The 14,861-nt window shown below is 32.4% G+C and overlaps 1 protein-coding gene across 1 annotated transcript; it reads right to left on the minus strand.

Moving 5' to 3' along the window:
- Nucleotides 1–851: 851 nt before the first annotated feature.
- On the minus strand, nt 852–14,305 carry LOC106663903 (integrator complex subunit 3). The gene is made up of 16 exons (XM_014389135.2): nt 14,067–14,305; nt 13,661–13,825; nt 8,885–9,150; nt 8,540–8,811; nt 8,335–8,480; nt 8,020–8,251; nt 7,873–7,952; nt 7,581–7,773; nt 7,351–7,512; nt 7,141–7,297; nt 6,373–6,519; nt 6,024–6,300; nt 2,373–2,532; nt 2,089–2,296; nt 1,523–2,003; nt 852–1,459 (listed from the first exon to the last, which is right to left on the minus strand). The coding sequence occupies exons 1-16, from the start codon at nt 14,142–14,144 to the stop codon at nt 1,388–1,390; spliced, it is 3,096 nt and encodes a 1,031-aa protein (XP_014244621.1). The 5' UTR covers nt 14,145–14,305; the 3' UTR covers nt 852–1,387.
- Nucleotides 14,306–14,861: the final 556 nt, after the last annotated feature.

Raw genomic sequence — 14,861 nt, forward strand, 5'->3', positions numbered from 1 at the left:
GTTTAGGTGATATCATGGGTCTCATCACTATACGGTAAAGTCCTGGGTTCGCATCCAGCAGCTCTGCATTTGAACCAGGCTTACTATAAATGGGCTTCTTTTTTTCTCCCAAGAAATCTAGGGTTATTAAATGAACTAACTGCTGAACACACGTTTAAATTCCAGATTATTTTAAAATATATTTTATACTTCAATATGTTAACGTAATAACAAAAAGTATTGTCTTGTATTTAATTAATCTATATTTGATTAGTGGACATTATTGACCATATTAATTATTCAAATTATCCTTTTTATCTAGGGTTTTTGGTTGAGATGAAAATTTAGTTTGTGAAAATATGGTAAAAAGAGGGAAAATTCAAAAGGTTGTCGATTGAGATAGGAAGTTGTGTCTATGGGGATCAAAGGCACAAAAGTTCAAGTGGTTAGCAGCGTATTGAGACGAAGGTCGTATCCCGCAAGTGACACTAATTTTTCATCTCAATTAAAAACGGCGGATAAAAATTAATTGGGATTGTCATTTAATTTGTAGCAGTTCTATGTAGATGTTACATAGGACAAACATGAAATTAAGTGATGCAGTCAATAATTAAAATTCAAAAACTGCTTGTATGAAATTTGAATCTATTAAGTGCTTCAAACAAAAACAAAAAAAAAGAAATAAAGCATTCATTTTATTTCGTTTTTTGGTCTAAATGCCTTTTGTGACATTTGTCTACTGGAGTATATTTTTAATTTTAAAACTACAAATTTTCTTACCTTTGGTTTACCAGATTATGTCAACAAGTTTTACCCATGTTTGAAGTGTAGTAAAACAGGGATGTGATATTGTAAGAGTTTAAAATTTAATTATTTTATTCTGACATGTTTCGATACTTTGTATTTACAGATTTATATTTATCAAACAGACCAATTCAGCCATATTTATATAATATAAAATATGTCTTTTGTACTTTCGTTACATAGGTTTTAGACCATCAAACAAATTGAAACAACCAGAAACTCTTGCCTCAATCATGCTGATTTTTTTTTTTTAAACATCGGGCAAATTCATCAATAATTTTCCTAATGTGAAGTATAAAAATTATAAGGAAATATATAGCATTGTAAGGCACATCTTATTTATATAATTTACATACAAATTGTTTTATTTACATATTAACTACAAATATATATCTTATAAATATATACAAAACTCACTAATATATAACAGTTGTTTACAATACTGTACAACTATTTAAAAACGTAAAAACACAAATATTACTGTTTTTCTTCCGATCTCACAAGTCCTTTTAAAGTTACCCCAATATGGGAAACGACGATCAATACAAATCACAGTAATATACAAAATATACACTTTTTATAACAAAACGTTTTTCCTTAATAATTAATCACTATCGGAGCCAACAGGATTTTTTTTTCTTTTCTTCGCCTGCCTCGGCTTGATAATTTCTTCATCCTGAAATGATAGTAATTTTGTATATAATAAAATAAACTTACTTTTTAAATTTAATTGTTTTACCTCACTGCTTTCATCTGTTGAATCAGAGGTGATATCTTTAGCGATTTTCTTTTTGGCCATACTGTTCGCCGGTCTTCTACCACGGCCTCCGCCTTTTCCCCTTCCGGTTTCTTCAACTTCAACAAGGGCGAAAAGATTGCTGAACTGGCTTTTCTGAGTATCTGTGCATGCTGACTGGGCCTGTTGCAAAGCCTTTTGCATTGCGTCAAACTTGTAGAGCTGTTTTGTTCCCGTTCGAAGTCTATCTAGGTGGCCCAATATCCTCTCGGCAGAAGGTGCGGCACTCGCCCTCGTTCCAGCTCTTTTCCTCTTGTTTGGTGATGCGACAGCAGGACACCGACTTGAGAGCAACGAGGCGATCAGTTCTGACAGTACACCCTCATGCTCTCGACACCACGAAAGTAAAACGGAAACAACAAATAAGTCACAATGTGGACCAACATCTCTACTTAACACTTGTTTAACTAGTTCTGCAGTAGGCCTAAAAATGAAACAATAAAATTTAAAATTATATAAATATCTAATCTTTAATAAAATATTTAAAAAAATATAAATTAACAACTTACTTTTCTTGCTGCAACATAAGTAAAATTGCTGTCAAGGCCTCTGCATGGCTGGCAAAATCAAGTTTAGTCAAAACTGGAATAATACTTGAAATGGATATGCTGTGTGCTGATACAATCTGCCATAGACAGACTTGTTCAAACGTTTCCCACATCAACGAAGACGTCAAAATATGTTGTAGAATATCATCTTGTAGCATAACCAAGCTCCCTATTGAAGCATTTACTCTAATTACATTTTATTTATTTTAAAAAAATATATAAATTTAATGTAAAATAATTGTTACCTTGAACAATCCTACAGACCAACTCTTGCAGTTGCCTGGCATCAACACTGGACACGATAAGATGTAAAAGATTCGCGTGTCCAATTGCAATGTTTGGGAATTCGTTGTAAACAGAAGGTGCCAGCCAGCACAGTAACTGAACATCGTCCTCCTGGCACAACTGAAAGAAAAAAAAATTTAAATCTCTTATTTATTAAAATATTTATTGTACAAGTTAACAACAAATTGTTGGTGCAAAAATAATGCAGGTTTTGAAAAGGCAGTCAAAACTATTTTTAATTTTTATAAATTAAAGAAAATTTATTCGAAATATCTTCCGTCAAATACATCTTTGCCAATGTGCCAATAAGTGCTTTTATTCTGCTGATATAAAAATCTTTATTTTGATTCACAATGAAGTCTTGGAAAGCGTTTTCAGCTTCACTGCGATCTCTAAAAATTTTGCCCCTCAAGAATTGATGGAAATGCCTAAAAAAGTAAGTAGACCATAGGCGAGAGGTCAGGTAAATATGGGGAATGCAGTAAGGTTGCGTATCCTAAGTTCTTAAATTCCACAGGAATGGCATTGCGACATGTGACCTGGAGTTATCGCGAAGAAAAATCGGCCCCTTACGTTTATTTTGTTTAAAAGATAATAGAAAAAAGTATTTATTTATTTTTTATTTTAGTATAAATCCATAAATTATATTTGAGGATTTAGCTTTGTTAACGTGACAAGCACGCACGAAAATAAAACAAATTTTCAAAACCTGCTTTAATTTTGCACCAACAAAATATAATTGACATTTTAAAATGAAAGCTTCAAAATTAAAAACAGGTATAGAAAGACAAAAGCTATGTTCAAATATCTTCATCAATTCGAGAAAGTCTGACATGATGGACAATAATAAATTGGCGGAAGTGCTGCAGCATGGGACCATAAAACGGGGGAACACACTTCCTGATGCCGTGTCTCATTTTAATGAGGTGTGGACATCTGAAGAACATGCCACAGACAGTTACACAGCGTATATCACAAATCAGTAATTTTTTTCAAATCTAGTTTTAATACGTTATGAGCAAAGCCAGGTAATAATTTGTTAGTTCTATTACACTAAATGGTATCCCGGTGTTTTGATAAATTTTCTGTTAAACCATCATAAATAATTTTGATTAAAACTTATGAATTTTTGATCTCATTTAATTTTGTTTACAGACAAAAATATATAGTTTGAAATATACAATAAAAAAATGAGTGTCCGGTTGTTTTGTCCTTATCAGTATTCGACGCTATACAATGAAAATCTGGACAGTAGGGAACTTGGTTGCATCACGTAGGGTAGGGGAGCATTGCATTGCACCAGGCAGATGTGTATACAACCTTATGGAAAATTAAACATCGGATTGGTGTCGGGTCACATCGGGTGTGTTTCTCAAAAGGGGGAAAAAAGCCTCCTATGCACATCGTACAAATTATATAGGACTTTAAACTTAACTTGCCAAAGCCCCTTGGCTCCACATCAACTATCTTCCAAGCCAAACTGCTAGCCGTAGAATCATATGCACAACAACAAACAAACATCTGAAGGGTGCCAAAGTAATAATAGTACTATCAGATAATAGCTCTAAAGGCTCTTTAAGCCTATGCCGTCAACTTTAACTTGTCTGTAACTGCCTAAACCCTTTAAAAAACTGGGATGAAAAAGGTGGGTACCAGGTTATGAGGGGATTTCAGGCAACAATGCAGCAGACATACTGGCTAAAAAGGAAAACTCGGAACAACGCACAGGCCCCAATCCATCATGTGGCATAAACTATAGGCATGTTAAAAAATAAATACAATCTTGGCAAAAAGACCAAATGCAAAACAGCCAATGAGAAAAGAGGAAATCCTAGTCAACAGAAATGAATTAAAATCTCCCACAGGCATATTTACAGTAAAATAACGCTTGAAAAAATGGGACTATCAACCCTACAACTTTAAATGAGAAGAAAAGGAAAAAAAAAGCACAGAACAAATTTCTTACCTTATACATTATCGAAACATTATAAAAAATGAGAAAAATGTACAAACTACCTTCTTCTTCACAGATATATTATGTGAATAAAAAACAATGGTGAAATGCCACAAAACGAAGAACTAGACTGAATGAAAGAAATTCAGTACCTCCAGTATAGTACATTCCACTCCATACCAACCATTTTGAAATTCCATGCAAACAAGTAAAAAAATATAACTATAGTTTATGTGCCTAAAAGGCTTACTATCAAGCTGTAAAGCCAAATTATGATAGGGGTTGTTTATTGCAGTCAAAAGCTTCTTAAGGCCCAGCCAGACAGAAAGCGTCTGTCGCAGGTGAAAGCAAAGTTTGGTGATCTAGTTGTATTATGCAATTTGCATAATCCCTGTCAGAGATCTTTATTAAACATGTAAGTATATGTTATTATTGACGTTTTCATGCTTTTATTTCTTCAAATTAATTTATCAGAATGTATTACTTACAGTTAAATTATTAATTTCATGTTCATGTTATTCAATCAATTTTTTGATATTTATTTTGAATTATTATTATTTTATTATTATAATTACACCAGACCGCATCTCACGATTTCTGAATAATTATTATTATTATTTATTTTTCCCAGATCGAAGGTGTCCCGACGGACATGTAGCCACCACCTTGTGGTAAAAAATGCCAATAAGCCCTAAAAAAATTAAAAAGGAAATGCGGAGGCAGGACGTCGGATATGCAAAAAAAGGATCGAGCACATGTCGGATTGAGATATAGGAATAAGAGGAAAAGAACACCAAAAATAAAACAAATACAAGATAACTGAAACATTTAATCTTCAATGAACACTCGAAAAGGAAGCCACCAATCGAGCGTCGAAACTAGTAATATATTTTATAATTACAATTAATTAAGGTTTTTAGTTGAGATGAAAAAAAGCTAATGGCACGAGAGGGATTCGAACCCACGACCTTCGGCTAGATACGCCGCTGCTCTACCACCTGAGCTATCGTGACCTCGATCCGCTCGGACATCAACTCCCCATCTCAACCCCACCTTATGAGTTTTCCCTCCTTTTGCCATTTTTCAAATGTTGTGTAATCGGTTTGGATTCTCGACGACAATTGAAATGGCGACGGAGAGCTTTAGTGAAGTGTACTTCATTTTATTCATTAAATTCACTAATTTAATTGGTCAAGCGGACCACGAAATTAGTGAATTTAATATTCTATAATAAATAAGGCGCTAATAAACCATTATTCAAAATAAATATTTAATATAAACCTTAGCATAATTCAACGAAACGATTTATTAAATTTTTTGGGGATTTTAAAAGACTCCTAATTTTTCCCAGGTATGAAGAGTTTTTGGAGTCTTTATGAATGCAATTATTAGTAAAATAAAATAACGTAAGCAGAATGGGTTTGAACAATGAAATAGTGTTAACTAGCCAGGGGATGTTCCTGAGGTGTTCTATTTTTTCGAGCAAGTAGTATAAGTCTAGTCTCAGCTAGACAGGTTGTAAGGCGCTACCATACTGAATGTATGAGATGTAAAGTACAGCTCTAAACAGTTTATGAGGTTTGAAAGATTGATGTGAAGATGGAACACAGTGAATCATACAAACATAAACACGAAATATAAGAAAGAAATAACTTACCTTAAGATCGTCATAAATACAGTCTTCTAGTTTTTTATCAAGTTGTTCACAGAATTCCCTATAACCTTGCATTTTGTCATTCCGTGAATTTTCAGTCTCATCAGCGGCGGAACTGGCGTTAATATAATACATTAAGAGGTAACCGACTCGGGGTTGGAAAACATGAATTTCCACGAGGAGAGAACAGATCGGGTTTCTCCTGTGATCACATTCCGCCAGTTCTACAAGGTTCCTTAGTAAAACAAACAGCGGTTTTCCAATGCTGTCTTCTAAAGTCCTAAGGAGAGAGAAAAAAATTAAAACTCTTGCCAGTGTACAAAATATAATTTAAAAAATAAATAAAACTAACTCTGGAGACACTGTTTCAGGAAACACTTTCCCTTCCAACTGATTGTGAAGTATTTCACAAAGGCAGCTGGCTAATGCCACAAGTACGTCGTCTTCTATATCTTCATCCTGAATCACTAACTGAACCAGTTTTTCCATAATTTCACACCTAGGAAAAAAATTGTAATGTGATAATTTTTTCAGCAGTTTTAACACGTTCAATGCTGCTAAAATTATAATTTTCTCTCTCCTGAGCAGCGAATATATTATATTAATTTTGTTATTGAATTTATTGCCAGCTGTCTGGCTCGTTGAAAAACTTTGATCACCTATACGAAGGTCATTGAACATGTTAATGACAAAAATGACATAATGAAAGTTTAACACATTAAATGTTGATTCTCCCTCCAAAATTGGACTTGGTTATTAATTTATTAATCCATTCGTTGTGAGGTTTTCAATCGATTCAGTTTTTTTAGCGGTGTTTTAATGGTGAACGGGCTTGGCCCATCTTGTTTTTTATGGGACAAAAAATCCCCAGGGCAATGTTGCGAATCGAACCCCCAGCTGAGTTTCTGTGTAAAACAAAGTTGCTTTTTACTTTTATTAAACTGTGAAAGTTGAATGTAGAGAAAGAAAAGCTGAAATTTATGTAGAAATGCTCAATTTATTGTCTTTATCTTAAAAAGTGAGTACTCTACAGTTAATGTGTTTAAAATAATTTTTCAAAAGTTTTAATAATTTTAAAAATGACTCAAAGTTAAGTTTAAGCAATATTTAATCAAATTACCTGGCTTCATTGTCAGTTTCACAATTCAAATCAAGAACAGCTTTTTTCAAATCACCTTCCAGATTTTTATACATGTCTGCCTTTTCATCAGGGGGTTCAGGATTTTCCTCAACTTTGACTTTTGGTTCTTCGACGACCTCTTTCTTTTTTGATTTACCTATAATGTAATATTGTCAAATAGGAAATATCATTCAAGACATTCACACTCACTTTTCCCTTTTGTAGTAGACTCTTTTTCTTGTTTTACAGCAGATTCTTTTTCACCCTCTTCGTCGCTGAAAACAGCTTCTTGTTGATTGCCATTGTGATTTCCTATATCGGGAGGTCCACCACAATCCATTTCATCATCTCTGATTTCGTCTATTCTATTCCCTGAAATTTTGTGAATAATTTTAAAATTATAAGTTGGATTAGAAGGAAACTTTTCAAATTAGGCTCACCTTCGACAGGAGGCGGAAAACAGAATTCTGGGAAAGTGTCGTGAATCAACACTCGTAGCTCCCTGTCCAACTTTGGACTGTCAAATAGAGCATAAAGCCCCGAAAGAACCCGTTTTTCCAAAATTTGCCTTAAAGACGTATAAATGCCAGTTTTAACCTTGTCAGCCAATGCAGGATAAAAATTGGGGATTATCTAATTTAAAAAATAAATAAAGCTATTAAACAATACATTAAGTAAAAACTTAATTGTATATAGAAAAATAAATATATAATAAGAATAGCACAAACTTACTCGGCATAAAAAATCCAAAAGTGTGGCAGTGACTGCTGGATGAGATCTCATAGAATGATGCATTACTAAAATGGCTGGTTCTGAAATTATTTGAAAACAAATTGTGCTTATTTTGTATAGTATAATTTAAATCAAATAACCACCTACCTATATTCATAATATTGTCTTTTTCTGGATCATAAAATAGCCAATCGTAAAAAAGTGCTAGTTTGGCATTTGTTGCTGCAATAGTTGATGTGCATGTGGTAAGAAGCCACCCTATAACTGCCCAACGGGGTATAATATCGGAACAGAGCAATTCATTCGTCGGATGAATTACGCCAACTATAAATCGTATTAAATCACATCTAAGAGTTTGAGCTTCGGGAGTTCCAAGATACTGTCAAAATAAAAAACGCGTAAATATCAAATCACTTCATTTGACATATTAAAAGATAATTATAACAATTTATTATTTGTTACCTGGCGTTGAAACCACTCTTGATATCGTTTGTGATTTCCGAATCGAACATTTGATGTTAGAAAGACGAGTTTTTGTTCCATATCCGGTGTAAGTCTAGATTGTAAAAACCTTCTAGACGTCCGCGTTTGCATTATGCTAAGTACACCTTAAAATTATGATATCATGTAAACAGGGTTGAAAGTTTTGTTATTGAAAATTATTTACCTCCAAAAGTAGGGCTTAATGACTTCGGATTATGAAGTAAATCTCTCCAAAAATTATCGAATTCCGGTATTCTCGCTACATTTTGTAACAGGCGAACTAAATCTCTACCGATCATAAGGCAATCAGTAAATCTCTCTCTAAGAAGAGCAATAGTAAAAGCGATTTCCTTCTTTTGCAAATTTGCAAAAGCGGGTGACGTATGATCTTCGATTAGTCTTAAAAATGTATAAACAGATATGGCAATGATTAAGGGGAATTTTTCCAACCATGTCCTAAAACAATTTGAAAAAATTCATAAACTAAAATTAAAAACACACAAATCCATAATAATTGTTATACTGTTACCTGTTTTCTATTAAAATATCTAAAATGTTTTCTATAAGAAATACGTTTTTTGTTGATAAATCACCTCCTGCCATATGCCTCATCAAATTCCAGCATATGTTCTCCACGCCGTTTACACCATTTCTTATCATCTCTTTGACTAGCCATAGCAATTGTGTACGAACACCATCGGTCAGTTTTCCCCATTTTTCTAATATTAATTGTGATAAGTGGAGCTGGACAGTTGCAAGACCGTCTCTAGACACAAGAGTCAAATCTCGGTAACTCTGGGAAAAAAACATTAAGAATTATTAAAACAACAATTACAAATTTGTAATTATTATATATGAAACAATAAAAAATGTTCTTCAGTTTGGAAAAAGGCTAGAGAAAAGTTCTAAATTAATCAGATACTGCCAATAATATGAAGAGAGAAGGGAAAAGAGAAAAAAAACCCTAATTTATATATAAAAGTTAAAAATCAAAGCGAGCTAGTTTTAGTTGAAATAGTGCACATCTTTTCTGACCAAAGTCTGACCTTATTAAAATTTTAATTATAAATTTTAAATTAATTTAAACTACATTTGTGACAACATAGAAAGGCATTTTGTAAGAAAGGATTATGTGGATAGTGTGTATGTATGTATTAAACTAAGGTCATAAGAAGATCCAGTCAGTCATTCATCCATTGGCCTTTCACATTATATAATCTTTAGAAAAATAAAATCATTGAGACAGTCACAAGGTAAATGCCAGGCCTGATGTGAAATAGTAATAACATGACTTTATACCTAATAATGTTTTGTTTTTGTTTTTTGGTAAAATAATCAAGTTTGGAAATGGAAATAGACAAATAATAAACAAGAATTCAGAAGATAAAGTATTTAAAAATGGACAGATGTTCCATAAAGAAAATAATGTCAGAGATGTAAAACGATGTGAATATGGTTATTGACAATTATGCCATTTTTCCTGTAGTTCATAACGACAGTTGCGAAATATATTTACGTGAAAAAAATTTTGTTAGATGGATAATGGAAAAATGTAATGAATTAATTGTCAGATGTCAGAATGAAGCAAATTCCAATTTTGTAGATTTAAATTGTTGTAGGAATGAAGTAATTGTTTTAGTACTTCCAAAATAGCAGGCTGGATTTTTCCTTTTGATGCAAAACAGAAAACCCGACGAAGCAGGAATTATATTACAAACGAAATTAAAAAACAACCTTGACAAAAATACCGGATTGACTGTAAAGGGGTAAATTAATGAAATCTAAACACTACACATTTCTACATTTAAATAGTTTCTACAAATATGCTCCCCGTTCACCTCTGTTGATGATGGAAAGTTTTTTTTAGGTACAAATATTTTTTAGTAATAAACGCTGCTGTTTTACATAAACTACCTTTGAAATGTATATGTCAATTTTAATTCAGATTATGAACTTAAATAAGTTTAATTATTTATTTTGTATAATATTTTAAATTATATGATTTTTATGTGACTGCAATTTTTCTGTTCTATTTCATCAAATATTTTGAAAATAGAGTAAATAAGTCAGGGAATTAAAATGATATTAATAACAAAACTAATAGCAAGCACGGCATTGTCCAGTATCTCAGATAAGAGGGTGGAGAGAGGAAAATATATTTTAAAATTTTTATCGTTGAAATTTCTATCATGGCAAGATAAAATGCGCAGAATGAGAAAGAGATATAGTACATAAGATCCAAATGAACACAATTGTTTTTTGTTTGTGTCATTTTGTATGTAAATGGGTCGTACATTATTCATTTTGCATTTCGGAGACTGTTGTATACGTATCTATAACATAAAATTTATATTAATTTTTCTCAGTAAGTAAACGGTCAAACCGATTTTCTGTTTGACACTTAACATTTCCAGAGAAAAGTGCCTACAAGTTTTGAAAATTGTGTAAATAAAGTCAGGGTATTAAGATTATTAATAACAATTAGGGCATATTGTACAGTATCATAGATAAGGAGGGTTGAGAAAGAAGAATATACATTTTACAATTTTCATGTTTGAAATTTTTATCATGTGAAGATAAAATAAACTAAGCATAGAATGAAAGAGATACTACATTAGGCCCAAGTGGTCACAACTATTTATTTTAAATGTAAACGGATCTTAAAATATTTATCATGGCCAGATAAAATGAACTATGCTCAGAATGAATGATATACCTCATAAGGCCCAAATGAATACAATTTTTTTAATGTAACCAGGTCTTAATTTATTACAATTTTTTTATCCAATATACTTTTTTTTATTCATGATAAATTTAATTTTTATTGCATATCATAATCAAATTTATCTTGTTCTACTGGAGATTTTTTTATTTATTTACCAAGTTTTGTTTAATTACTTCAGCTCATTTATGTTTTATATTTGTTTTATGATACAATAAAACACTGATGAACGAAGGGAAAGTTTATGTAAATGTATAAAACAATTCCTGAAATGCGAAATTTGAATTTGAGAATTGAAATCTGAACCAAAGGATAGTAGTTTTTTGTATCTAATCCTGTTTTTGGGACAAATTTTAGGCCTTTGTTTAATAAATTGTTTTCTTCTTTATTAGTTCTGTGTTTGTTAAGCTTATAACTCTTGGGTAAAATTTAATTAATTTTTTGGTGTTTAATTTTTAAGTGTACCGAACTTCGAGTTTTTAATTTTTTTATCCAATATACTTTTTTTTTTTTTTTTTTCAATGATAAATTTAACTTTTGATTGCGTATCATAATTGAATTTATCCCATTCTATTGGAGATTTCAATTTTCGAATTCAAATTTCTTATTTCAGGAATTGTTAAATACTTATAGATGATATAAATCTGTAGTAATTTCTATCATTATGTAAACAGTCTAAAGGAGTGATTACATCAGGCACTTTTTTCCGGAAATGTCAATTGTCAGACAGACAAACCGAATTTGTCTGACACTGGACATATATTTCAGGAGAAAAATGTCAGATATAAACGGACCTTTGGACCCTACAAATTTTGAAAATAGTGTGTAAATACAGTCAAGGAATTAAAATGATATTGATGACAAGTCAAATAACAATCATGGCATATTGACCACTAGCATAAATCAGGAGGGTTGAAATAAGAAAATATATATTTTAGAATTTTTATGATTACAATATCTACCATGGCAAATAAAATAAACTATGCTCAGATTGAATGATATACCTCATAAGGCCCAAATGAATACATTTTTTTGCATGTAAACAGGTCGTTTTTTTTTAAACAGGTCTTAATTTATTACAATTTTTTTTATCCATGATAAATTTAACTTTTTATCACCTATCATAATCGAATTTATCCCGTTATACTGGAGATTTTTTTTATTTACCTAGTTTTGTTTAATTACTTCAGCTCATTTATATTTGTTTTGTTACAACAATCCTCTGATGAACCAAGGGATAGTTTATGTATATGTATAAAACAGTTCCTGAAAAGTGAAATTTGAATTTGAAAATCGAAATCTCCAATAGAATGGGATAACTTCGACTATGATACACAATCAAAAGTTAAATTTATTAATGATTTTAGAAAAAAGTATATTGGATAAAAAATATATAAAAACTTGAAGTTCTTTACATTTAAAAACAAAAATGCTCATAAAGAACAAAAAATTCAAATTAAATTTTACCCAAGGGTTATAAACTTAACAAACATGGAACGAAATAAAGAAGAAAACAATTTATTAAACAAAGGCTTAAAATTTGTCCCAAAAACAGGATTAGATAAAAAAAAAACTACATCCCTCGGTTAAAGAAAATATATATTTTAGAATTTTTATGTTTACAATATCTATCATGGCAAGGTAAAATAAACCATGAACTAGAATGGTTGATATACCCCATAAGGCCCAAGTGGACACATCAATTTATTTTGTATATAAATGGGTCATATATTTATCACAAATTTCGCATTCCGTGAACTGTTGTATACATATGTGAGACATAAATTTATAGTCATTTCTATCAGTATGTTAACAGTAAAACCGATTTTCTGTCTGACATTCGACATTTCCAGAGAAAAGTGTCTGTTGTAAATGCACCTTTAGACCCTATATATTTTGAAAATAGTGTAAATAAAGTCAGGGAATTAAGATAATATAAATGACAAGTCGAATAACAGTCATGGCATATTGTCCACTAGCATAAATCAGGACAGTTGAAAAAGGAAAAAATACATTTTAGAATTTTTATGTTTACAATATCTACCATGACAAGATAAAATAAACTATGCTAGATAGACCGATATACCCCATAAGGCCAAAGTAGACACAATTTATTTTGTTTATAAATAGGTCATACATTTATCATAAATTTCCGATTTCGGGAACTGCTGTATACATATACATCACACAAATTTAAAGTAATTTCTATCAGTATATAAACAGTTAAACCGATTTTCTGTCTGAGACTCGACATTTCCAGAGAAAAGTGTCATATATAAGATGACCGTTTGAAAAAAGTGTAAATAAAGTCAGGGAATTAAAATGATATTAACGACAAACCTAATAACAATTAGGGCATATTGTCCAGTATCATAGATAAGGGCTGAGAAAGGAAAATATATATTTTAGGATTTTTATGTTTTAATTCTTTTATCATGGCAAGATTTGTTGAATAAAATATTTAATTTATTTAGTAGTTTGATTTGTTAAGAATGAATGTGAGAGGTGAAAGACAAGAACCTGCTGAGGTTGATATGGGAATCCTAACCTGACTTTGAGCCTTAATCGGAGTAAATCAATTACCTTGGACGCGTTTTGGGGCTCCGTCAAAATCACCGACAGCAGCCCTAGGCAGACGTCTTCATGTCCTTTATCCTTGGCGACGGTGCTGTTGAGTGCGTCGTGGACGTCTTTCTCCGACAGGCCCGACGTCAAACTTTGCAGACCGACATAGCTTCGTTCGTACCTCTGCAAAAAAAAAGGATAATTTTCATGAAAACGACCCGGACGGGCGGAGGCGTTTCGAATTTCCCTCGCCTCCTCAACGAGAAAGGGCTGAGCTAGCGCCCCAAACGAGAGACGTGCTCGCCCCAGAGTGAAAAATGGCCTTTAACTACAATGGCCGACGTGTAATATCGGCTCTAAAATAACGAGGGTCCCGTCTTGGACGGTTCTACCCTCAAAAATACGGGAAAAAGCTTTCGTTTACCTCCTCAATCTCGTCCTTTTTATTATCAACGATAGACGTATTGTACAACCTCGTCAGATGGTATTTAGCCTGGTCCATTTGAAAACCGAGGAGCCGAGCCTTAACTATCTAAATCGCCCCTAGTCCTCAGCCGAGTCGACATTCCGCTTCCAGCCCGTTCGAAAAGGAAAAGCGGTCTGAGCCCGAAACCGAACCGCGCGCATGGATACACACGCTCTTGTTGACACGAACGATCCCCACCATTTTCCCACCACCGACACCGTCCGCCGATCCCACTCCCAACTACGTCCAAAGAAAATGTAGTCCCGCCGTCCAAAATAATCACATTGGAAAATCAAATGTAACACGCCGTTCGCCGTTCGACGCTCGATCCTTCCTTAGAGATATCTCCAACAGAATTCCTCAAAAAATCCACAAACGCGTCCTCCCATCCTCATTCCTCGCTACAGAGATCCGAATCGAGCTTCGTCCCTTCAGTTCAAACACGGTTAATACATATTAAAATGGCACATTCACCGGTCGGAAACTGCTCTTGTCAGACATAAACGCAATTATTTCAAACACTTTTTTTTTAATAAAACAGTCGTTTTAAATGATTGGTTCCGGACCAAATACATATTATGATAAAAATTCGGTAGAACAAAATAAGAAGCAAAAAAATAGGTATATAAAAATACGTGAATTACAAATTTTTGTTTTGGAATAATAAAAAGCATCAAAACTGGTTTTATGTTTAATTTTATGTACCTGTACTTTAAACGATTTTTTTTCAAAATCTGCCTAAAAATTAATTTT

The sequence above is a fragment of the Cimex lectularius genome, unplaced genomic scaffold (assembly GCF_000648675.2).
Source record: "Cimex lectularius strain Harlan isolate CLEC.00 unplaced genomic scaffold, Clec_2.1 scaffold41, whole genome shotgun sequence".
NCBI classification, from domain to species: Eukaryota; Metazoa; Arthropoda; class Insecta; order Hemiptera; family Cimicidae; genus Cimex; species Cimex lectularius.